The following is a 26,871-nucleotide window of genomic DNA, read 5'->3' as shown; positions in this document are numbered from 1 at the left end:
GTATGTTCATCTCCTGGATTCATAGCTTATATACTCTTGTCCATATGGATGTTAGCTACATCTCTTTGTTCCCAAATGTTTTCCAAGAGATCGGGATCCTTTTCGAAAAAAGTGATTTCCATGAAGGTATACATTTTCTAGGGTAAGACATTGATGCGTTCAAATGGTCATATCTCATCACCCATATATCAGATTTTATCGTAACCTATGCCCAATCGTCTATATCGAAAATACCTACATTACCCGAGAATAAAGATTTTTGATTCAAACTCATCTTCTTTCTGGAAAATGACAAACAATGGGATACTCTACTCGAGCACCCGTTCTCGTCAAAAACTGAAAAAAAAATTTATATTTTTTAAATGCTTGAATATCATTATCCGTTCATCCTATGGATTCGTAGCTTATTCCCACTCATCCATACGGTGTTAGTTATGTCTTCATGTTCTTAGATTTTCTCCAAGAGATCGAGACCCTTTCTGAAAAACATGATCTCTATGAAAGTATCTCTCCTCCAAGATAAGATAATACCTATGCCCAAACGTTAGTATTGAATATACCTATGTTTCCCGAGAATAAAGATTTTGAATTTAGACTAATCTTCCTTTTCGAAAATGAAAAACAAAGGGAAGCTATGCACCAGGCCCCGTTTTCATCGAAAACTCAAAAAAATTTACATTTTTGTAAAAGCTCGTATCTCATTGTCCGTTCATCCCGTGAATTCGTAGCTTAAACCCACTCGACGATACGAATGTTAGCTATGTCTTAATGTTGCCATATTTTCACCAACATACCTGCATCCTTTCCGAAAAACATGATTTTCATGAAGGTATCTCTTTTTCGGGTCAAGATATTGTTGCGTTCAAATGGTCATATCTCATCACCCGTATGTCGGATTTTACCGTAACCTGCAACCAATTGTTCTTATAAAAAATACTTACGCTCTCAAAAATAAATTTTTTTGATTTGGACTCATCTTCCTTTCCAAAAAAAAACAAATAATGGGAAAATTTACCTGACCACCCGTTCTCATTAAAAACTCAAAAAACTTTTACATTTTTTTAAATGCTCGTATCTCATTGTCCGTACATCCCACAGATTCGTAGCTTATACCCACTCATCCGTACGGATATTAGTTACATCTCTATATCCCTTGATTTTCTCCAAGTGATCAGGATCTTTTTAAAAAAATATGATTTTCGTAAAAGTGTACCCTTTTCTATGGTAAATCATTGGTGTTTTGAAATGGTTATATCGCATCACACGTATGTCAGATTTTATCGTAACCTATGCCCAATTGTTTGTTTTAAAATACCTACATTTTTCAAAAATAAAACTTTCAATTCAAACTCATCTTCCTTCTCGAAAATGACAAACAACGGGAACTTAGCCAGAGCACCCATTCTCGTCAAAAACTCAAAAAAATTTACATTTTTTTAAAAGCTCGTATCTCATTTTTCGTTCATCCTGCAGGTTTGTAGCTTATATCCACTCATCCATATGGATGTTAGCTATGTCTTAATGTTCATGTATTTTCACCAGGATACCGGTATCCTTTCTGAAAAACATGATTTCTATGGCGGTATCCCTTTTCGGGGTCAAGACTTCGTTGTATTCAAATGGTCATATCTCATCAGCCGTATGTTGGATTTTACCATAACCTACAACTAATTCTTCGTAACAAAATACATGTGTTCTAAAGAATAAAATTTCGGACTTATCTTCCTTCCTGGAAAAAAAACGAGAAACTTCGCTAGACCACTTGCTCTTGTTGAAAACTCAAAATTTTTTACAATTTTTAAATACTCGTATCTCATTATCCGTTAATCCCACGGATTCGTAGCTTATATTCACTCTTCCGTACGGATGTTAACTGCATCTTTATATCCCTTGACTTTCTCCAAGAGATCGAGATCTTTTTCGAAGAATGTGATTTCTATGGAGGTATACCTTTTCTAGGGTAAGCCATCGATGCATTCAAATGGTCATATCGCATTACCCGCATGTCAGATTTTATCGTAACCTATGCACAATCGTCGGAATTAAAATACATATGTTTCCCAAGAATAAAGATTTTCAATTTAGACTCATCTTCTTTTTCGAAAATGGTAAGCAATGGTAAATTCCGCCAAAGTACCCATTCTCGTCAAAAACTCAAAAAAATTACATTTTTTTTTGAAAAGTTCGTATCTCATTGTCTGTTCATGCTGTAGATTCGTAGCTTATACCCATTCATCTATATAGATGTTAGCTATGTCTTAATATTCCTAGATTTTCTCCAAGAGATCGGAATCTTATACAAAAAAAAATGATTTCCGTGAAGGCATTTCTTTTCCAAGATAAGACATTGGTGCATTCAAATGATTATATCTCATCAGTTGTATGTCAGATTTTATCGTAGACCACCCCCAATTGTTCGTATCGAAAATACCTACATTCTCAAGAGTAAAGTTTTTCAATTCGAGAAACTCCTCTTGAGCAACCATTCTCATTGAAAACACAAATTTTTTTATATTTTTTACATGCTCATATCTCATTGTCCGTTCATGCCGTGAATTTGTATCTTATATCCACTCGTCCGTACAGATGTTAGCTACATCTCTATATCTCTTGATTTTCTATAAGAGATCTGGATCTTTTTTGAAAGATGTGATATCAATGAAGGTATACCTTTTCTAGGGGTTGGTGCGTTCAAATGTTCATATCGCACTACCCTTATGTCAGATTTTATCGTAACCTATGGCCAATCTTTTGTAGTAAAATACCTACGTTTCCCGAGAATGAAGATTTTCAATTTAGACTCATTCCTTCCTGAAAATGACAAACAGCGAGAAACTCTTCCTGAGCATCCCTTCTCGTAGAAAACTCAAAAAATTTTAAATTTTTGCAAAGGGTCATATCTCATTCTCCGTTCATCCCACGAAATCATAGCTTATACCCAGTCATCCCTACGGATGTTAGCTATGTCTTAATGTTCCTAGATTTTCTCCAAGAGATTGGGATCCTTTCCAAAAAAAATGATTTCAAGAGTCTGGGATCCTTTTCTTGGACAAGGCATTAGTTAGTTCAAATGGTCAAATCTCATCAGTTGTATGTCGGATTTTACAATATCTTACGACCTATCATTCGTATCGAAAATACCTACGTTCTCAAGAATAAAGATTTTCAATTTGGACTCATCTTTTTCTCAAAAATGACAAATAACGGGAAACTTTGCCCGAGCATCCGTTCTTATCGAAAACTCAAAATTTTACATCTTTTTAAACACTCGTATTTCATTGTCAATTCATCCCACAGATTCATAACTTATACCAACTTGTTTCTAAGTATGTTAGCTACATCTCCATGTCCCCTGATTTTCTCGAGAAGATTGAGATCTTTTCTAAAAAAAGTGTGATTTCTGTGAAGGTATACATTTTCTAGGGTAATTCCTTGGTGCACTCAAATGGTTATATTGCTTCTCCCGTATGTCAAATTTTATTATAACCTATGCCCAATCATCTATATTAAAATACCTATGTTTCTCAAGATAAATATTTTTCATTCAGACTCATTTTGCTTCCCAAAAATTACAAACTATGAGAAACTCCGACCAAGCATTCGTTCATGTAGAAAACTCAAAAAACTTTATACAAAATGGGTTTTGAAAGAAGAAAATCGTGTTTTCCAGCAACCTTTTGGTTTGGCTTGGTCTAAATTTGTTGGGGAACGAGATCTACCCCGTTGAATCTCCAATTCAAATATCACACTAACCCAAATCTTTGAAGAGTTTTCCTCAATAATGATCTGTTTTCTAGTAATCTTTGTGCTCTGATACCAAATGATATGATCCCCTTTAGATGATCTCCATAGATATGGATTCCTCTAGATGATCTCCTCTAGAAACCCTTGAATTTGATGGCTTCAAAACAATCTAAATTGCTTAGGAACAAATTGATGTTAATCGGATTAGAACCTTAAGAAAATTATGTCCTTAAAATCCAAATCTTGAGACACCACAAAAGTTTGATCACTCCTTTGATAAGTCAAAGATTCATGCACTCGATCAAGAACTCATAAAGAAGAACACATGAAGACAAGCATAAGCTTCTTGAATAAAATTCAAAATCTTAGAATTAGAATTGTGTTTAAAACATAACATGTGGATTGTTTTTAAAGGCAAATTAGATGAGAATTAGGCTTAATTAGTCCGTAGAAACTAAAAGACTTAAAACTAAAGACAATTAGAACATGAAATTCCTAATTAACCCTTGCATCCAACTTGATCTTCCAAAACACTCTCTTGCACAAAAAGATAGTTGACCATTCTTTATGAAGCTTTGATATCTTTAAATTTAGTCTTAGCATCTTTTAGAGCATCCTCGTTGTATTATACTGCCTCAATCAAGCCTTGTAACGCCTCGTTCATCCTTTTTGTCCTTACCCTAGCCAATTCCTTGCAATGGTTTTTTAGAAGACTTGGGAACATCAACTCGATCTCCATTACCTAGACCATAATCTTTTTGTGTCTTTCCACTACCTATAATCTAAGCCAGCGTTTCGTCCCATCAAAAGTCCTTTCGGATCAGAAAATGTTATAGAGCTACACAATGATGATGGTAGCACCAATGATCTTGCAATTTGATCTGGACATCAAAGTCTTATTAGTTGTTGAAGACTCGAGAGGGGAATCCAAATCGAATTCAAAAAAAAGAATATCTTGAAGTATATAATAGTCGATCTCACGGCTCAACTTAGTTACCAAACCACGAGAAGTCGTCAAAAAACTCAAAAAGACAATCTAGATCGATCACTCAAGAAAGAGCTCCACAACAAGAATAAAATCGCCGATCTCGCAGCTCAACGTTAATCACCAAGCCACAAAGACACAATGACTTCGAACAAGAATCATACTATAAAAATCTAAAAAAATACAAGCATAGTATGAAAGGGCATAGTAAAAACCTGAAAGGGTGCAATGAGTAAAAGAATCTGACTATGGCAAGATCAAAATCATAGGTATGATAAAAATTCGAAAGGGCATTAATGTGCAAAAATGTGGAAATCGGGTTTAGTGAAAATCGTAACTGGCACTAGAGGCAATAAGGGCAAACAAAAAAATAAAATAAAAAAGAACTCTTTGCTCGCAAGAGTATAAACCATGAATGGAAAAATCTTTCCAAAAATCCCGAGGCCCAAATAGATAACAGTCTTCCAATACTAGTAAAGGAATCAAAAGAGTAATTGACGTTCGTATCTCCTATGGTTGGCTAAAACACCAAGACTGTCACACCCAAAGATTTCACAATCTCGGAATTTATCATACTCATTTGATAAAGACATATTATAAAATTTCGAAAAGGAAAACTACTATTTTGGTTAATGACGAAAAATCTATGACTTATTCAACAAAACTTCATGTTTTCAATAATAATAGACATACCTGAGGTCAAGTACAAAACCTATTTTCTTCGCATTAATTTTTCAATGTCTTGCACACATTCAAATAATGACTAGAAAATACAAAAAGTGGTAATACAACACACAACCCATCAAACATCATGGTAAGAAATAAAAAAGGAGTCGAAGCATTCTTCCAAAGCACGGATCCGAGTAGTTAGGCTTGTTATCACTCTTTCAACATCCGAAGCGTCACGACCCACCAAATATGCTGCAAAATTATCAAAATGAGGGCTCTAGGCAAGCCTCTCCCTCAACTCAATAACTTCGACTTGAAGCCTAGCTACCTCACCACTATCACTAGATCTTGAATGTGGAAGCTCAGATGTCAGTCGAGCAATTTTCTTCTGCATATTCTTTTCAGATTTGAGCCAAATAGTTTGAATTCGACAATGATCAACTCTGGTTTTCTCTTCTCGCTCTCGATAATCAAAAAATAATGAAGCACCAAAACATGCTCTAGGCACTGTTGACACCGATTGCCTCCCTGAGATGAGATCACAGATCTAATGCAAATACAACTAGAATAGGTATGCTACAAAGACGGGTCAACTCAAAACCTCAACTCAACTACATTCTTTCACAAGTTAACTCAGAAATGTAAAGGTTAAAGGACCAACCAACTTGCTAAAATTGTTAAGAATGAGCACACCCTGATAATAGCCAAATTACCGAAGATCCCGAAGTGGTACATAGTAAGTCGTCCCATAGAGACCAATTAAAACAAAGAAATGGTCCCCATCAATTGTAATCACTGGAAACCCCCGAGGTTGGAATGCACCAGCCCATCTTACTGCATCATCATCGAGGTTGCAAAAGAAATGCAAACCACTTCTCTTTACACTTGAGATCAGGAGAGCAACTCGTCTCCGACATCATGGGCACAAGATCGACATTAACACAAAATAGATTGTTAACGACTTCAGTTGAAGCCAAATGATCCATGAACCAAAGCTACAAAAAGATAAGCCTTTTAAACTCTTGAAAACTAGTGAATTTAAATTGTAAATTTGCATTAAGTTCAAAACTTACTTGTAGGAGTGGAGGACGTCTTCAAAAAATCCGATCATGGCCAAACGAACAAACCGTGAGAGATTGGAACATCTCACCCAAAAGCATGAGAGCCAACCGACGTCCCTCTTGAATTTGTTGAATCACATAAATGAGGGAGAGGTCCATGATGTCTTCGCCACTCAAAAATACGAGTTGACTCACCACCATCAAAGTGAGGGCATTAAAATGAACCAACGGCCTCAAGAGATTCGTAAGATGCGCCATCAAGAAAGATTTAGGCATTCTCTTCAAAATTGATTTGTTGTCCAGAATCTTCAAAAACTTATGGTTTATCCCCAGGAAGTCGGAAGCCTCGCCACGATAACCATAACGTAAAGGCAATAACCAGACTCGACATCTCAAGACCCAACAATACTTCAAGCTCCTCAATGGTGGGAGTCATCTCGTGTTCCCAAATTGGAAGAGGTTGAGTTCAGGAACCCAACACTGCAACATGCCCTCAATCAAGCCCTACTGCAATGGGACCTTAGGTAAGGAGAGTATGAACCCTAGTTTGCTCAAACCCTATTGAACCTTTTCACCAAAAAAAATAAAAAAAAAATCAAAAATCAAAAATCAAAAAATCAAAAGAATTTCAAAAAATCCTTTTAAAATGCATTCAATTTCTATTTTTCAAAACACAATCAAAACATTTAACTTTACAAACTTATCAAATTTTCGTGCCAATGAGATCAAGGAATCAATAAGGCAAAATTTTATTAGAGCGCATTCTTAAGTAGTCATTTTCTACAAAAGTCGTCAATCTACTAGCTATTTTTTTAGTAATATTTTAACAAAATTTTCTGGCCTATACAAATAGGGGTTTAGTCTATTTTTTACAATTTTTTGTATACAATTCCTACACAGAAAGGCAACCATAAACACCCCAATTTGAACGGGCCCCCACTCGAAAGGACATAAAAATATCAGATTTTCTAATAAGATTTGCCAACAAGCCTAAAATGCCCAAATCGTTGAAACATGACATTTTAATCAAATCAAAGGTCCCTAAGACCCTAAAAGGTCCAATGGACCCACCACAAGACTTGGCATACCCCATATTCCCCACTTTTCATTGCTCTACCCTCGTGATCGTAAATACCCCAAGCCCGCTTAAGGCTGACGAACCCTCAACTCACAAAAACATCTTTTCTCAGTTTATCCAACCTAACCTAAACTTAATTCCATATTACCCAAACCCTAAAAATCAGCAACCCATTAAGCCCCATCCTAAAATAAATCCTACCAAATCCCAAACAACCTCCAACCTTCCAAAAATCCAACCCAACACACCATAGCCCAAACCAATTCAATCCCACATCCATAATTCACAACCCTAACTCGCAAACCATTATCCACATTAACCAATCAACTTTTGATCATCAAATGGACATATGTCCATACCACAACTCACCTCCCCAAAAAATCATTCTACTCGACCGAACCCCTCACCTTTCTCTAACACAACCAACCACTCACATCACAACCCATACCCCCTACATCCTAATCCATCACTTTTCTAACACACTATCAACCCACATCATAATCCACACCCCAATGTCATAAACATAACCTCATCCCTTTCTAAATACCCCACCAACTCACATCACAACCCACACCTCCCTTTATCGTTTACCCTCAACCCATTCTCACAAGCCATCCCCACACCCCTTTCTTCCAATCAAATCATCTAATCACCTCACCTCCTTATTTCTTTTTGATACATGTCCTCATCCCCTTGACCTTCTCAAAAACTTAAACACCAAACTCCTTATACAACGCATTCTTCTAATCAAACACCTCACCTCCTCATCCCAACTAATACTTAATCTTAGTTGTTCAACCAAATCTCTTATCATCTCATTTCACCAAACACTCCACCCAAAGGGATTGGGGATGATCCAAATCATTTGGATACAAAAACTATCCATTTACCTCCCTTCTAAAAATACCCTCATCCCAACTCTAAATTTCACACCCCTCACCCCCAAATCCCATGTCATTCTTTTACTCTTCTATCTTTTCACCTCATTTTACCCTCAAAAATAATCTCCCACACCTATAAATACTTACCTTACAAAATGAGCACCCAAGTCTTCGGTTTAAAAAATCTAATCTCAACTTACCTTTCTACTCTCAACTCTCTTCAACTCTATTTTCACATTACTAAAAAAACATATTTTCATACTTTACTGAGGACACAAGAAGAACTTAAGAAGAAAACATAGAAGAAGAAGAAAGGAAGGAAAAAACCCCAATTACTTTGAGATTCTTTCAAGTAAAAAGAGAATTCGAGTCCTTTAATGGAGCCTTACTCGCTCAGATTTAATGGGGAAAAGATGGTTGATAGCAATGGGAAAAATCAAGCTTTCAACGATGCTGTGGGTATATGCCTTGAGACAGAATGTGGGGTGATAATTGGAAGACCAAATGGGGAGCAGCAAGGGTATGGTATTAAGAAGGGGAACATTGGGAAAAACTCGGTGGGGAGAGACTCTGACAGAGGTAAACCAACAAAAGGAAATGGGGTAGATGGCACCAAATCATGGGCTGGTGTGGTAGGGAACGCTGTATCAGGGAAGGGCATTAGGAAATTAACATTTTCAGAGCCAAAGAACCGAGGAGGTAAGGTGTTTGTCAATATTCCCACTTCAGCCAAGGAAGAAGGGGAGGCTCTATGGGAAAACAACCTGGTCAGACACTTTCTCAATAGTAAACTCCCTTTTAGTGTAGTTAAAGGGACTGTGGAAAAACTTTGGAAGACAAGGGGAAACCTCCAAGTGTTTTCAGATGATAATCGACTTTTCTTCTTTAAGTTCAGTGACGAACAAGACAAAGAAGAGGTTCTGCAGAAAGGGCCATGGTTCATTGGTGGAAAATTAGTCTTAAGAGTGTGGGAGCCCTATATTGAACTAAATAAGAAAGAGGAATCAATTATACCAGTTTGGGTGAGGTTCCTGAATCTACCAAAGCAATTTTTGACCCCTACAAGTTTAGGGATTGTGGCAAGTGGTGTGGGAAGACCATTATATCTGGATAATGCTACTGAGAATTTATCACGGCTTTCTTATGCAAGGGTGTGCATTGAGATAAATGCTGAAAAGGAGATCCCGAACACAATCTACATCAACATGGGAGAAAATAAGGAGGCTGAGGTTAAGGTGGTGTGTGATTGGATGCCACCAAAGTGCTCACATTGTAAGATTTTGGTCACTATGATGCCAAATGCCCAGTGACGATGCCAAAAACTAAGAAGGAATGGAAAGCAATACCAGAGAGGATAAATGGGAAGGAGAAAGCTTCAGAAGACATCAACAATATGGCTGCCTTAGAAAGGACTAATGGGAGGGAGAAAACCTCAGAAGGTGTCAACTATATGGAGCAGGAGGAAGGAAAATGGGAAACAGTAGAGAAGAAGAAAGGAAAGGGTAAAGTAGATCAACAAGTCAGTGAGGAAGAAGACAGTAAAGGGATGCCCGTGGGGAGTGAAAATTTGATAGAGAGTTTAGATCCAAGGGCCAATTTGGATGAGGGCAACACTTTCACCCATAGCAAAGGGATAATGACTAGGGAGATCAGCCCAGCAGGGAAAGGAAGTTGCATCAGCCATGAGGTGCAGGGTAAAAAGAAGAATAGCCAGACAGTAGCTAAGAGTAACAGATTCAGTGCGTTGCATGATGATGAAACTAGTGAAGAATTTAAAGCTAGGAATGTGGTGGTGGATGAGAAGAAAAAGAGAGTCAAGAGCTCTATGGGATCCATCAGGGATATCCTCAGCAAAAGGGAGGCATTGTTTACTATGGGGACAGCAACAAAACAGACATCAGGCGACCATAGTAAGGCTGCCACAGGCGATGGGACCCAGGAAACTGAGCAAGGTGTTTAATGTCTATTTCTTTCTAGAATATTAAGGGTCTCAATGACCCTCTAAAGCAGGCAGAAGTAAGGAAATTAATAGTTAAGTACAAATTAGCCATTATGTGCATAGTGGAAACAAGAGTCAAGAAGGTGAATCAAGAAGCATCCTTAGGAACTTAAGCCCAACTTGGGCTGTTTGTGACAACTATAATCATAGCATTGGGGGAAGGATTTGGGTGGTTTGGAACAAAGAAATAGTTAGCTTGAGGGTCTTACACATGTCAAGCCAGATCATTCATGTGTATGTGGATAGAAAAGATTGCCAAGGTTTTTTTCTATCTTTCGTTTATGGGTCTAACTGTGGGAGACGAAGGAAGGAGCTTTGGTCTGACATGGAATATATTAGTAGCAATATGAGAGCTCCTTGGGGAGTTCTGGGTGATTTTAATGTGGTGTTGCATAGTGATGAAAAGGTGGGGGGCAAATCTGTGTAAAGATATGGAGGTGAGGAAGCTAGGCAATGCTTGGACGTGGCTGGTTTGCTAGACTTAAAGGCTGTGGGCTGCAGATTTACTTGGTGCAACAAACAAAATGAAGGCAGGATAGTTTCGAAGATAGATAGAGCCATGGGGAATCCTGAATGGATTGATGTTTTCTTGAAAGTTCAAGCGGAATTCCTCCCTAGTGGGATCTCTAACCACGGTCCAATCCTTTTGGACATGCTGAGAATTAGAAAGGCAGCTGTTAGATCTTTCAAGTTCTTCAATTTTTGGGTGAAAGATGAGCAGTTCCTTCCTGTTGTTAGGAAAGTGTGGGACATCAAAGTGGAAGGAAACCCGATGTTTAGAGTTATTAAAAGGCTGAAGCTTCTCAAAGGAGAACTTAAGTAGTGGAGTAGACAAAAGTTTGGGAACATTTCCATGAGAGTTTCGAAAGCCAAAGTAGAGCTGGATGAAGTGCAAAACAAAATTCAAACAGAGCCTCTAAATGTCCAGCTCGCTCTAAGGGAGAAAGTTGTTGTCCGTGAGTATGCCACCCTAGCTAGACATGACGAACAGGGCTTCAGACAGCAGTCTAGAGTGAGCTGGCTGAAACTTGGGGACAGCAATACTTCTTTCTTTCATCAATCTTTAAAGGTCAGGAGATCGAGGAGTGGTATTACCAGATTGAAGAAGAAAGACGGCCAAATAGTTGAGAATGAAGATCTCATTGAAGAAGAAGTTGTGGAGCACTTCAAAGACATTTTAGGAAAGGACGATGATAGTTTTCAGCATAGGAACTGGGACTTTGAATTCAGTAAGATCCTAACAATCGACCAGAGGGTCAGGCTGGCAAGGCAGGTCTTAGACAAGGAGATCAAGGAAGCCGTATGGAGATTTGATGGAGATAAAGCTCCAGGCCTTGATGGCTTTTCTGCGGGTTTTTTCCACAAAGCTTGGAGCATTGTAGGGAAGGAAGTTACCTTGGCAATTAAAGGCTTTTTCAAGAAAGGGGGTCTGATTAAAGAACTGAACTCCATAGCCAACTCTCTTATCCAGAAGGTCCCAATGCCGAGCTCCTTGGATGATTATCACCCGATTTCTTGCTGCAACGTCCTCTACAAGTGTATCTCCAAAATTCTGACCAACAGGCTTAAAGAGGTGATGCCCCAGATACTCACTCCAAATCAAAGTGCTTTCATCCTTAACAGAAAGATTGCGAACAACATTCTTCTATCTCACGAGATTATTAGGAGTTTCCACTTAGATAAAGGGTCGCCTAAAGCGGTTGCAAAGATTGATCTTAGGAAGGCTTATGACACAGTTAAATGGGAGGCAGTGCTACAGTGTTTAAAATTGTTCAACTTCCCGCAAATTTTCATATAATGGGTTAGAAGCTGTATCACGTCCACCAGATTCTCGGTGTCCATCAATGGGTCCTTGAAGGGTTATTTCTTAGGGAAGAGAGGTCTCCGCTAGGGAGATCCTCTATCCCCTTCTCTTTTTGTGATGATCATGGAAGTGCTATTGACTCTCTTAGTCATGGAAGTAGAGAGCAATAACTTGGAGCTCCATCCTAGGTGTCGTAACCCTCAGATCTCTCATTTATGTTTTGCTGACGATTTATTAGTTATGTTTAAAAGTTCTCCCAGGTCAGCGAGATCCATTTGCTCAACTCTAAAGCAATTCAAAGATATGACAGGGCTGGAGATGAACCCATCGAAAAGTAGAATCTTCTTTACGGGCACAAATGTTGTCACCAAAGATACCATTCTAAGAATTGTGGGATGCAAGGAGAGTATGATGCCGATGAGATACTTGGGAGTTCCATTGACTTCAAAAAGACTGTCATATGAGGATTGTCACCAGCTGATTGAGAAGATTTGTGCACGTGTTCAAGGTTGGAAAGGAAGATTCCTGTCATATGCAGGGAAAGTGGAGCTCATTCAATCGATTATGAACAGTATGGCCTTCTATTGGGCTAGTTTGTTCATCCTCCCCAAGCGAGTATGGAAGGAAATGGGTCAGATTTGTGGGAAATTCTTACGGGCAGGGAATGATGGCTCAACCAAAATGCAACCCATTAGCTGGGCTCAAATTTGCAAACATAAGCAGGAGGGGGGTCTTGGGCTGCGTAACCAAGAAGCCTGGAACAAAGCTGCCATTTTACGCCATGTGTGGAGTCTTGCCTCAAATCAGGACAGTCTGTGGGTTAGGTGGGTGAACCAAAATCTCATCAAAGATCGAAGTTTTTGGACTTTGAAATGCCCAACTCAATGCTCATGGTCTTGGAAGAAGATCCTAAACTCAAGAGAAGGAGCGGAAGGGCTGATCAAACATCAGATAGGTAATGGAACAGCAACAAAGCTATGGACTGAGCTGTGGCACCCAGAAGGTATCCTTGTGAATCAGTTCCCTAGTGAGCTCCGTTATGACTCAAGAATGAATCTTAGAGCTAAGGTGAGCATTATTATTCAAAATGGACAGTGGAATCCTCCATACCGCACGGTAAGAGCCTTAGAACACATATGGGCAGACCTGGACAGTATTGAGATTGATGCTAAAGATGACGATAAGGTCAGGTGGGTAGGCAGTTCGACTGGTATTTTCACAATCTCTTCGGCTTATGATCACCAATTGAATCATGGTCAAAGGGTTGGATGGCGGGAGTTGGTATGGTGTAAGAAAGCCATTCCAAAACACAGATTCACGCTGTGGATGGCTGTTTTGGGTAGCCTAAAGAAGCAAGATTGGTTGTGATCTAGGCACATCACATCAAGCTCGATTTGTTCCTTTTGCAATAACAGCAATGAGTACATAGAGCATATGTTTATGTGCTGCAGGTTTGCAAGAGATGTTTGGAAAAAGGTTCTCAAAAAGTCTCTTATAACTAGAGCAATAAAGCCGTGGGCTCAAGAATTGGACTGGATGATCAATAACTTCAAGGGCAGGGAGCTTTCCACGAAGATCAAGCGAGCCTCTTTTAGTACCTTTGTCTACCACATATGGAAGGAGAGATGCAAGAGAATTTTTAAGAATAAGAAATCCAATGAGGACGTGCTAGTGCAAGTCATTGTCCAAGATGTGAGAAGAAGGTTCAGCGGAGAGGATACTGTGGTGGAGGATTCGAGCTTCAATAGGAGTTTCTTGAGTCGTGGGCCATAGAAGCAAATTTTAGACTGGCAATTCCAAAAAAATGCAGATGGATCCCCCCTCCGAGGCAATGGTGGATGATTAACTGTGATGGCTCATTAAGAGGAAATGTAGGGGGAATGGGTGCTATAATACGTGACCATAATGGAAACATTATATGGGCGGCGGCAAAAGGGGTGAGAGGAAGATCCATGCTAATACATGAGTTCCACGCTATCCACATGGGCCTAGAAAGGGTTGTGAAGCTAGGAGGGCAAGCCATTAAAGTGGTATCGGATTCAAAGGTTGCAGTGGAAGCTCTGAAGGGACAAATCACTCCTCCTTGGTATACCGAAAGAAATATTAGGGATATTAAAGACTTAAAGGCAAAGGTTAGAGATTGTGATTTTTTGTTTATCTATTGTAGACACCCCAATTTGCACGAACCCATTAGAAAAATCTAAATTTCCTCGAATTGATTCCGAATTAGACTTAAACCTCTAAATGGACCCGCATTGCCACTTGACATCATTATTCATGCATACATGAACACTTATTGCATCTCATATCATTGCATGCCCATACCTTATCCCTAATCCACTTTAAACCCATATCCATCACTCATACCCTATCCCAAGTCCATATCCCGACCCCAAACCAAGTCCATCCTAAGCCCAAACCCAAGTCCAATCCTAACCCAAACCCAAGCCCAACACCAAGTCCACTCCAAACCCATTCTCTCATACCCTTCACAAGATGACACATGTTGATATCTCATAAGCCCCCAATACCCAATGCATCATCTAATTAGAGAGTTAACTTCCTCTTTGTGAAAACTCAAAAATGCCTTTCTCAAAAAGTTTAGTCAAACCAAAAAGGTTATTTGGTTTTTGATAATCCATAAAGGTGAGAGAACTTCCAATCATACCCTCAAAAGGTGAGAATCTTCAAGTACATACATGAAGTTCTCCCATTGGTCCATTTCAAAAACACACTTTCACCATTGCTTTATGAGTTATTTACAAATGAACCAAGGTCTACTTTTCACCTACCACTTCACCTTTACACATTTCATTCTCCTATTCACCCTCCCAAAAGTACTTTTGTTCTCCTATTGGTCCATTTCAAAAATACACTTCCACCATTGTTTTATAAGTTATTTACATAGAATGCCCTTAATGTCATGTTGAAATCAAAATCCTTTGTTAAGAGGACATTTCACTCCAATGCACACACCACCCTTATCATGCATTCTCATGCATTTTAGTATTTTTTTCTTAAGTTTTTTTACAAGATAAAATGACCAAGCAAGGTAACCACCTTTGGTGGAGAGGATGGGGTACCTAACACCTTCCCCATCCTCTAACCGGACCTCCTTACCTAGATCTTAGGTAGATTTTTCCCTTTCTAACACATGAGAGTTACTACAATGCCATGGAAAAAAAGGTTTTCAAAAAAATTGATTCGGGTACCCATTCACACCCATTTCCAAAAAAGAATGGTGCCGACTCCAAACAATGTAGCATTGAGGTTCATTGTGAACATTTCATGTCTACACCTTGGGGACTCCACTGGGGAAGAGTGGGTCCAAACCGATTTTATTTGGTCATTTATTGTTCTTTAAAAAATATCCAACTTTCTTTCTTGTTCTTACTTTTGTTTCTAACATGTTTGTTTATTGATTGACTCCATTGTCTTTATTGTTTTCCTTTCTTTGTGGGAGTGCATGTAATATTTATTTTTTTACTTGTTTTGATTCAAAGTTACAAGGGTTGATACATATTTGTAATGCACTTGTGCACATTCGATTCATAGATCATTGCACAAATCATCTTCTCCTATTTTAAAATCTAACCCCAGATGCCGGTACTCTCAAGCCCCCTAGATCGTTCATTTGAGGAGGCGGGGAGGAGAACATCCACCTCAATCACCAACCTAAGAAGTGTACATTCCAATGTGCATGGAGGTTTGAAGATTGAGTAACCTCAAACCACCTATAGCCGCATGCATCAAAATACGATTAGAGGCATAGGACACAAATGTCAAAATGTATCAACCCTTGGGTATCTTGTAATCTTTTTCTTTTTTTTTAGCCCTTGAAAGCAAAGTTGTAATGTCCAAAGGGGCAAAGTTGTATAGATTTTAGGTTTGTCTTTTTTCTCCTTTATTTCCTTACATATCTCCCTTGGTAAAGGGGGAAATCTATATATATATTTTTATGCTTTGCATCATAAAATAAAATAAAAAAATTTGTACCCTAAGCTAAAAAATAGAGGTTATGTGCCTCAAAATAAGAAAAAAATAATAATAAAAATTTTGCGAAAATTAAGGTTCTGGTCCGTTTTTAAATAGTGGACCAGTACAAAAGCTCTTCGGACCGTTCATTAAAAACGGACCTTAAAAAAATATATATATATATATTTTTGCACATTTTGTCCTTTACATCAGTCCTGACAACTTTTCTCTTGGACTTTATTTTTCTTTTGAGTTTTAAGGCTTGGAAATGATTAAATACATCATTTCTATTGTTAAACTTAGGGCCTACCACTCGTTACTTTGTGTTTGATCCAAATGGAGGTCGCCTACAGACCTATCGAAATTGATCCCGATCCAATGTGGCATACTATCAACCTTACCATCATCCATCATCGAGGATTAACTTAAATGGGTCCATGACTCATAACCACTTCTAAATGGGCCCATATCCGCTTCAAATGGGTTCACGACCCATACCCACTTTAATCTGGGTCTACGACCCATATCCACTTTCAAATGGGTCCATGACTCATACTCACTTCCAAATGGGTTCACAACCATATCCGCTTCAAATGGGTTCACGACCCATATCCATTTTCAAATGAGTCCATGACCCATACCCACTTCAATCTGGGTCTACGACCCATATCCACTTTCAAATGGGTCCACAACCCATATCCGCTTCAAATGGGTTCACGACCCATATCCATTTTCAAATGAGTCCATGACCCATACCCACTTCAATCTGGGTCTACGACCCATATCCACTTTCAAATGGGTCCACAACCCATATCCGCTTCAAATGGGTTCACGACCCATATCCATTTTCAAATGAGTCCATGACCCATACCCACTTTCAAATGGGTCTATGACCCATACCCAATTCCAAATGAGTCCACGACCCATCGACCCATATCTGTTTCAAATGGGTCTAAGACCCATATCCACTTCCAAATGGGTCCACGACCCATACCTACTTCCAAATGGTTCCACAACCCATATCCGCTTCAAATGGGTTCACGACCCATATCCACTTCCAAATAGGTCCACGACCTATACCCACTTCAAACTAGGTCTACGACCCATATCCATTTCCAAATAAGTCAATGACCCATACCCACTTCCAAATGTGTCTAAGACCTATACCCACTTTCGAATGGGTCTACGACCCATATCCACTTCAAATGGGTTCACGACCAATATTCACTTCCAAAATGAGTCCACGACCCATACCCGCTTTCAGATGGGTTCACGACCCATATCATTTCTAGTCGGATCCACAACCTGTACCCAACCATGTCCATAATCTATGTGTGAACCATCAAGGTCAACAATTGGTCGATCAATTCAAATAAATCTAATCATTTTCCAACAAATTAGATTTGAAAAAAAATAAATAAATAAATAATTTTAAAGCACTAATTGCAATTTTTGATCAAAGTCAGTGCGTAAGAACGATCTTTCCCTATTGATACGAGGGGAATAATCTTCGTCTTTTCAAGGAAATTAGGTGATTTTAGTGGGCGATCTTGATTTCAGAGAATTGAATAAGGGGTTAACAAAATGATTTTTTTTTTTCGACTCAATCTTTCTACAGTAATCCGCCTTTACAAAATATTTTTCCTAACTGATAAATCTTGAGCTCCGTGCTGACAAACCTCAAACTTCTTGCTGACAAACCTCTGACTCCGTACCAATGACCATCCAGCCCCATGCTGACAAACCTCCGGCTCCGTGCTGATGAACCCCTAACTCCACGCTGATAAACCTCCAGCTTCGTGCTGACAAACCTCCAGCTCCGTGCTGATGAACCTTGGGCTCCGTGCCGATAAACCTCCAGCTCCGTGTTGATGAACCTTCGGCTACGTGCCGATGAACCTTCGGCTCCGTGCCGATAAACTTCCGGCTCCTTACTGATGAACCTCCGACTCCGTGTCGATAAACCTACAACTCCGTGCTGACAAACCTTCGGCTCCGCACCGATAAACTTTGGTTCTGTGCTGACAAACCATCGGCTCCGCTTCGATAAACTTTCGGCTCCGTGCCGATGAGCCTCCAGCTCCGTGTTGATAAACCTCCGGTCCCGTGCTGATGAACCTCTAACTCTGCACCGATAAACATCCAGCTCCGTGCTAACAAGCCTCCGGCTCCGTGCTGATGAACCTCTGACTCCGCACCGATAAAACTCCAGCTCCGTGCTGACAAACCTTTAGCTCCGTGTTAACAAACCTCCAACTCCGTGTTGATTAACCTTCGACTCGGTGTCGATAAACCTACAGCTTCGTGCTGACAAACCTCCGGCTTTGTGCGGAAAAAATCTCCAGCTCTGTGCTGACAAACCTCTAGCTCTGTGCTAACAAACCTCCAGCTCCGTGCTGATGAACCTCCAACTCCATGCTGATAAACCTCTAGCTCCGTGCTGACAAACCTTCGACTTTGTGCCGATAAACCCCACAACTCCGTGCTGACGAACCTCTAGCTCCGCGCTGATAAACCTCTAGCTCTGTGATGACAAAACTCCAGTTCCGTACTGACGAACCTCCAGCTCCGTGTTGATAAACCTCCGGCCCCGTGCTGATGAACCTCTAACTTTACATCGATAAACATCCAGCTCCGTGCTGACAAACCTTCGACTCCTTGCTGATGAACCTCTTACTCCGCACCGATAAACATCTAGCTCCATGTTGACAAACCTCTAGCTCCGTGTTAACAAACATCCAGCTCCGTGCCAATGAACCTCTGATTCCGTGTCGATAAACCTACAGCTCCATGCTGACAAACCTCCGACTTCACGAGGAAAAAACCTCCGGCTCCATGCTGACAAACCTCTAACTCTGTACTAACAAACCTCTAGCTCCATACTGATGATCCTCCGACTCCGTGTCGATAAACCTACAGCTCCGTACTGATAAACCTTCGACTTCGTGCCGATAAACCCACAGTTCCGTGCTGACGAACCTCCGGCTCCGCGTTGATAAACCTCTAGCTCCGTGCCCACAAAACTCCAGTTTCATGCCGACAAACCTCCAGCTCCGTGCCGACAAACCGTGCTGACAAACCTCCGGCTCCGTGTTGACAAACCTCCAACTCCGTGCCGATGAACCTCTAGTTCCTTGCTGACAAACCTCTGGCTCCGCACCAATAAACCTTCAGCTCTGTGCCAACAAACTCCAGTTCCATGCTGATCAATATCTGGCTCTGTGCCGACGAACCCTGTTCTCCTTTCAAATTGGTTGGGGATCTATTGTAATTCCACCTACCTTTCAGGTGTTTGTACACGGATTTGACGACAGTCATTCGGAAGTGATGGTCATATCTGAACCGTCAAGGGAGCCATTCTTCCTACTTATCTGCCCTACAGAAAAAGGGCAAGTCTTCAAGAATTGGGAAGTATACCCAATAACTTACGAGCTCGCCATGGGGTCCAGAATCCCTACGGCCTCCAAAAAAAAATGCCATTAGCAAAATCTCGTCTACCCGAGGACCATAATGAGCCCTCGTCCTCGGAGCAAGACTGTTTTGGGGGTTTACTTTCATCGCTAATGAATTTGCATGATTTTTCTTTTTCTTGTTTCAGGCATACAGATAATATGCAAAATCCAAAAAAATAAAAAATCTTTCAAAATCCAAAAAAATAAAAAAAATTTCAAAATTCAAAAAAATCAAAAATTCTGCAAAACTCAAAAAAATCAAATATTTTCAAAAACTCAAAAAAATTAGAAATCTTCAAAACACCAAAGGTTTTCAAAGAATTTCCTCAGTTGAATGAGCCTTGTGACAGAACAGAGTATGAAAAAGATGAATACGACTTTGACCTCAAGCTCAACTTTGATCTCATGGGAATCGAAGAAGAGTCAGAGGAAGAGATTGAGTATCCTCCAAAAGAAATCAAAGAACTCATAGAGCGCCATGAGAAGGGTGTTCATCCAAATATAGAGGATACAAACTCAGTGAACCTAGGTACCGAAGATGACCCACGGATCGTCAAAATCGGAATCCTATTAACGATTGAGCAGAAAGAAGAGATGACAAAGTTCTTACAACAATACCAGGATGTCTTCGCATGGTCCGATCAAGACATGCCTGGGTTAGACACGGATCTAGTTGTCCACAAGTTACCTATCAAATCAAGAAGCATGCCAGTCAAACAGAAATTACGAAGGTTGAAACCAGAGTGGACACTTAAGGTCAAGGATGAAGTAATGAAGCAGTTTCAAAAAGGGTTTCTCGCAGTATCCACCTACCCTGAGTGGCTCGCAAATGTCGTCCCTGTACCGAAGAAAGATGGAAAGGTACGCATGTGTGTTGACTACTGAGATCTGAACAGAGCCAGTCCTAAAGATGACTTTCCATTACCACACATCGACACTTTGGTTGATAACACAACGGGGTGGACAGCTTCTCAGGTTACAACCAGATAAAAATGGCAGTAGAAGATCAAGAAAAGACTACGTTTATTACACCTTGGGGCACCTTTCACTATAAGGTCATGCCATTCGGTCTCAAGAATGCTCGGGCAACTTACAAACGAGCCATGACTGTGTTATTTCATGACATGATCCACAAGAAGATAGAAGTATACGTGGACGACATTATAGCTAAATCAAATCTCGACGTAGATCATCTGGTAAACCTGAAGAAACTGTTTGATCGATTAAGAAAGTACAGCTTCAGGCTTAATTCGACAAAGTGTGTATTTGGGGCCACGTCAGGAAAACTATTGGGGTTCATTGTTAGTAGAAGAGGCATTGAAATCGATCCAGCTAAAACGAAGTACATCGTAAATATGGAGCCACCCAAATCAGAGAAAGAGGTCAGGGAGTTCCTAGGGAGAATTCAGTACATTAGTCGGCTCATCGTACAACTAACTCCAATCTGTGAGCCAGTATTCAAACTATTGAAGAAGAATGAGCCAAAAGAATGGAATGAAGACTGTCAAGAAGCTTTCGACAAGAATAAGAGATACCTGCTTAATCCACCCGTCTTGGTTCCACCTACACTAGGTCGACCTCTACTGAAGTATCTTTCCGTGCAAGAAAACTCCATGGGCTGTGTACTGGGGCAACATGATGAAACTGGCCGAAAAGAGCAAGCCATCTATTACCTTAGCAAAAAGTTCATAAGCTACGAGGTGAACTATTCAACCCTCGAGAAGACGTGTTATGCCCTCGTCTGGGCATCACAACGACTACGCTACTACTTGCTTAGTTATTCAACCATGGTCATTGCTCTAATGGATCCTTTGAAGTACCTCTTTGAGAAGTCGGCACTCACAAGACACACGGCGAAGTGGCAACTACTATTATCTGAGTTTGACATCACCTATATCACTGAAAAAGCCATCAAAGGATAAGCCATTGCTGATCGCTTAGCGGAACACCCTCTGTCAGACTATGAGCCACTAAAGACAAATTTTCCTAATGAAGCCATTTTGTTTGCTGAAGCCGAGAGCGATGATGAAGAATCTAATTAGAAAATGTATTTTGACGGAGCAATAAATCCAAAGGGAAACGGAATTGTGGCAGTTCTGGTTAAGCCAAACGGGACTCATATCCCTATTGCAGTCAGACTAAGGTTTCAATGTTCGAATAACGAAGCCGAGTATGAAGCATGCATTGTGGAGTTGAAAGCAGCAATCGACCTCGAAGTGGATGAACTAGATGTATTTGGAGACTCAAGTCTGGTAGTCTACCAGACAACGGGAGAATGGAGGACCAGAGAGCAGAGACTAGTTTCTTGTCATAAGTATCTCGAGGATCTAAGCTCAAATTCGTCCGAATCTTATTCACTTATATGCTAAGGGCTAAGAACCAGTTTGCAGACGCATTGGCTACTCTGGCCTCAATGATCAGCATCTCTGAAGATGCCATAGTTGACCCTCTTGAGATTGGTATTCAAGATGAGCCAGCGTATTGCATACCAGTGGAGATCGAAGAACCTGAGGAAAAACCATGGTACACAGACATCAAGGCATTCTTAGAGGATCGAACTTTTCCACCCGATGCAATGACGACGGACCAAAAGACTATTCAGAGATTGGCAGGACAATTCTTCTTGAGTAATGGAGTCTTATACAAAAAGTCGCATCACGAGGTCCTCTTCAGGTGTGTAACACAGACAGAAGCTCAACGCATAATCGAGACCGTGCATAGAAGAGTCTGTGGACCTCACATGAATGGACATATGCTCGCAAAGAAGATTATGAGAATGGGTTACTACTGGATGACTATGGAGAGCGACGGGTACCAACATGTTCGGAAGTTTCATTTGTTCCAAATCTATGCCAACAAAATCAATGCACCACCTTCAGAATTGTACAATTTGACTTCTCCTTAGCCCTTCTCACTCTGGGGCATGGATGTCATCGGGCAAATCAATCCTCAAGCTTCTAATGGGCATCGCTTCATCTTAGTCGCCATACGCTACTTTATGAAATGGGTAGAAGTAGCATCTTACGCCAATGTTACAAGGGGCAATGTCTTGAAATTTGTGAAGAACAACATCATATGTCGGTACGGCTTTCCAAGCAGGATAGTAACCGATAACGCCAAAAATCTCAAGAACAAAGACATGTCCAAAATGTGCAAGGATTTTCAGATCACCCATTACAACTCAGTCATTTACAGACCAAAGATGAACGGAGCAGTTGAAGCCGCTAATAAAAACATCAAGAAGATTATCGAAAAAATGGCCGTTACTTACAAGGATTGGCACGAGATGTTACCCTTCGCCTTACATGCTTATCGAACGTCAATCCGAACTTCGTCAAGGGCAACGCCTTATTCATTGATTTATGAAATGGAAGCAATCCTGCCCGTTGAGGTCGAGATTCCCTCCCTTCGGATCTTAAAAGAAGTTGAATTGGATGAGGCAGAATGGGTTCGAGCCCAGTTCGACCAGTTAAACTTAATAGAGGAGAAACGACTTTCAGCAATCTGTCATGGGCAAACTTATCAACGAAGAATAACACGAGCTTATAACAAGAAGGTTCGACCTAGAGAGTTCTCACAAGGGGACCTAGTTTTGAAGAAGATTCTACCAATACAAGAAGATGCGAGAGGAAAGTTTCGTCCAAATTACGAAGGGCCATTCGTCATCCAAAAGGTACTGTCCGGAAGAGCGTTGATTCTCACAGAGATGGACGGGGAAGTCTTTCCACAGTCGATCAACGCTGATGCCGTAAAAAAATATTACGCCTAAAGTCGTTCCTTGAAATGAAGAGAGGCCATCTTTTTACTACTTGAACAATTATCTACCCTTGGTTAACCCTTTTTGAGCCATCACATTCATTTCTTAACCTAGGACCGGGGCAAGTCACCGTTATAAAAAAAATAAAAAATAAAAAAAATAAAAAAAAGAAGAAGCAATCAAAAGTCAAAACAAAAGTACCAAGGGATACTCCTGGCCAGCATGAGGATAAACTGTGAACGGCTAAAAGTATAAAAAAATCAAAAAGTCAAAAATCTCGAATGTCTGATCTCAAGCTCAACCCAAATCTCCTAAACAAGTTCATGGGATGATGGGAGGAGACATAGATCATATTCTCGAAACAAAAACAGACAAACCCCGTGTCCAATCTACCCCTCAATAAATCCAAACTCAGCTTACCTTACATCCTTTCACAACCTAGCCTAAGCCTACGTTTCGTCCTATTTAAAGTCCTCTCAGATCAGAGAATGGTTCAAGGCAACTCAATTACGGTGGAAGCACGTCATGAAAAACATTGTCAGGGTATAGTTGATTTTGCTACTTAATTGGGATTTCAAGCCACCAAATTCGTTGGAAGACCCGAGAGGGGAGGTCAGGTCAAATATTTGAAAAACAAGAGCGACTTGAAGTGTAGAGTCATTGATCTTGAAGCTCAAGTTGAGTCACCGCACCATGAAAATTGTTGGAGGAACTCGAGAGGGGAGTCCAGATCTGTTACTCAAGTAAGAGCGCCATTAGAAGAGTAGAGTGTTCGATCTCGCAGCTCAACTTGAGTCACCAAGCCATAAGGGGCATAGAGAAACCGAGAAGGTATTCAGAGCAAAAAAAATCTATATAAAGTAAGCATAGACTGAAAGGGCATAGTAAAAACCTGCAAGGGCACTATGAATAAAAAAATCAGTCTATGGCAAGATCAAAACCACCGGCACGATAAAAACCCAAAAAGGGCGTCGATGCGCAACAATGTGAAAATCGGGTCTGGTGAAAATCATAACTGGCGCCAAGGGTAAAAAAAAACAAGAAAAACAAAAAACATAAGTAAATAAATAAGAAAATAAATAAGAAGAAAAAAAAAACAACAACTCATGGCGCGCAAGAGTATAAACTGTGAACGATAAAAATCTGGAAATCCTCAATGTTCAAATAAAGATAACTCAGTCAAAATCCTCAGTCTCAGGGAAGACTCTGAAGATGCTAAGGATTAGTTTACACTTGTATCCTTGGCATTTGGCAAAAGCACCCTGATCGTTGGCGTTTAGAGTCGTCCAATACTAGTTTGTCACAGATTATTCGACAAAGGCAATCTTTTAAAACCTAAAACAAAAAAAAATGAATCATCAAAATTACTAGTTTTTACCTATGACGAAGAATCTAGGACTTTTATTAAAATCAAGAGTTTTTGAAAACAGTAGATATATCTAAGGCCACTACATAAAACCCTATTTCATTCATTCCAAATAGTACTGCATCATCTTCTCAAAAGCAGTATACGAAAAGGAACAACGGGCAAGGAACCACTCATATATCCCCTTGAGGAGCATAGTAGGCACAAAATCTATCCTCTAAGGCTTTGATTTGAGAAGACTGGTCAATGATGATTCTTTCCGCATCCGAGGCAAGATGACTCACCGAATACTCAAATATCAAGTTGTCATGCATTTTCAAAGCACTCTCGTGAACGGCCATGCTACACTAGCCCTCTCAAGACGATCCCGTAACTTCTATAAAAGGTAAACTAAGTTCGAAATGCAAAATCAATGAGGGAAAAAGAAAAAAATATCTCAAAATTGCATTGCATGGTTTAAAACGTCAATCATTTTCCAAAACTCATCAAAAATCAATTCAAGATTTCAAACGAGCTCCGTACCACGAAGTCAAGGATTTCAAAAAGGTTAATCCTGTCAAACCCTGTGCTTGGGTAGCCACATTCTACAAAAAAAAAATTCTTCAATCCATCCGATGTTTTTAATCATCATGCAATAAATTATTTCGGATTCGTGCAAATAAAGGGTATAATTTATTCTTTGCAATTCTTTGCAAATAACTCCTGCAAAGAGGGGTAGCTGTAGACACCCCAATTTGCACGAACCCATTTGGAAAATCCAAATTTCCTCGAATTGATTCCGAGTTAGACTTAAACCTCACAATGGACTCGCATTGCCACTTAGCATCATTATTCATGCATACATGCACACTTATTGCATCTCATATCATTGCTTGCCCATACCTTGTCCCTAATCTACTTTAAACCCATATCCATCACTCATACCCTATCCCAAGTTTATATCCCGACCCCAAAACCAAGTCCATCCTAAGCCCAAACCCAAGTCCATATCCTAACCCAAACCCAAGCCTAACACCAAGTCCACTCCAAACCCATTCTCTTATACCCTTCACAAGATGACACATATTGATATCTCATAAGCCCTCAATACCCAATGCATCATCTAATTGGAGAGTCAATTTCCCCTTTGTGAAAACTTAAGAATGCTTTTTTCAAAAAGTTTAGTCAAACCAAAAAGGTTATTTCGTCTTTCTTAATAATCCATAAAGGTGAGAGAACTTCCAATCATACCCTCAAAAGGTGGGAATCTTCAAGTACATACATGAAGTTCTCCCATTGGTCAATTTCAAAAATACACTTTCACCCTTGCTTTATGAGTTATTTACAAATGAATCAAGGTCTACTTTTCACCTACCACTTCACTTTTACACATGTAATTCTTCTATTCACCTTCCTAAAAGTACTTTTGTTCACCCATTGGTCCATTTCAAAAATACACTTCCACCCTTGTTTTATGAGTTATTTACAAATGAACCAAGGTCTACTTTTTACCTATCACTCCACCTTTACACATGTCACTCCTTTATTTACCCTCCCAAAAGTACTTTTGCTCTCTCATCTCTATTTACCAAAAAATCAAAGTTCAAATAATGATTTTAGGATTTCTTCACAAATGTCATCTTTAACCTTATACAAATAAAAAATTCAAAAAGAAATAACCTAAACTTTGTGTCCATTCTCTTTATTTTTAGGATTGGATCACTTAATTCCAAAAAGTTCTCTATCTAAGAATAATTCATGCTCTCAAGCCCCCATCTGTCAACCTAAAATTCTACCAAAATCTCTACTTATTCTCTCATCTTCTAAACTTCAACTCAAGCTTAAACCATCTCATTCAACTTTCAAGTCTACTATTTAAGGTTCAAGTTCACCAAGGGACAAGGTGGGGTCAAGAAGTAGTTTATTTATTTTAAAGCTTGCATCTTCTTATTCTAACCCTCTACTTTATTTTCTTTTTAGAAATCCTTTAGGATGTAATGCATGCCCTCTCCCATCCCTGATAGATTGGACTAAGGTTCGATCGAAAGGATGGGGGTTGAAGCCCTTTTTACCTTAATTTCATGCATCATATTATACACAATGCACACACTCACCTATGCA

The 26,871-nt window shown here is 39.8% G+C and overlaps 1 protein-coding gene across 1 annotated transcript; it reads left to right on the top strand.

Annotated features, from left to right (window-relative positions):
- Nucleotides 1-8,831: 8,831 nt before the first annotated feature.
- Nucleotides 8,832-9,728, top strand: LOC147406092 (uncharacterized). Its single transcript, XM_086432489.1, has one exon. The coding sequence runs from the start codon at nucleotides 8,832-8,834 to the stop codon at nucleotides 9,726-9,728; it is 897 nt and encodes a 298-aa protein (XP_086288615.1).
- The last annotated feature ends 17,143 nt before the right edge of the window (nucleotides 9,729-26,871 follow it).

This window comes from Akebia trifoliata, chromosome 3 (genome assembly GCF_017979445.1).
Source record: "Akebia trifoliata isolate Shusen 1 chromosome 3, ASM1797944v1, whole genome shotgun sequence".
Lineage (NCBI taxonomy): Eukaryota > Viridiplantae > Streptophyta > Magnoliopsida > Ranunculales > Lardizabalaceae > Akebia > Akebia trifoliata.
Note: the sequence above shows the minus strand (reverse complement) of the source record. Positions and strands in the feature narration are given on the sequence as shown.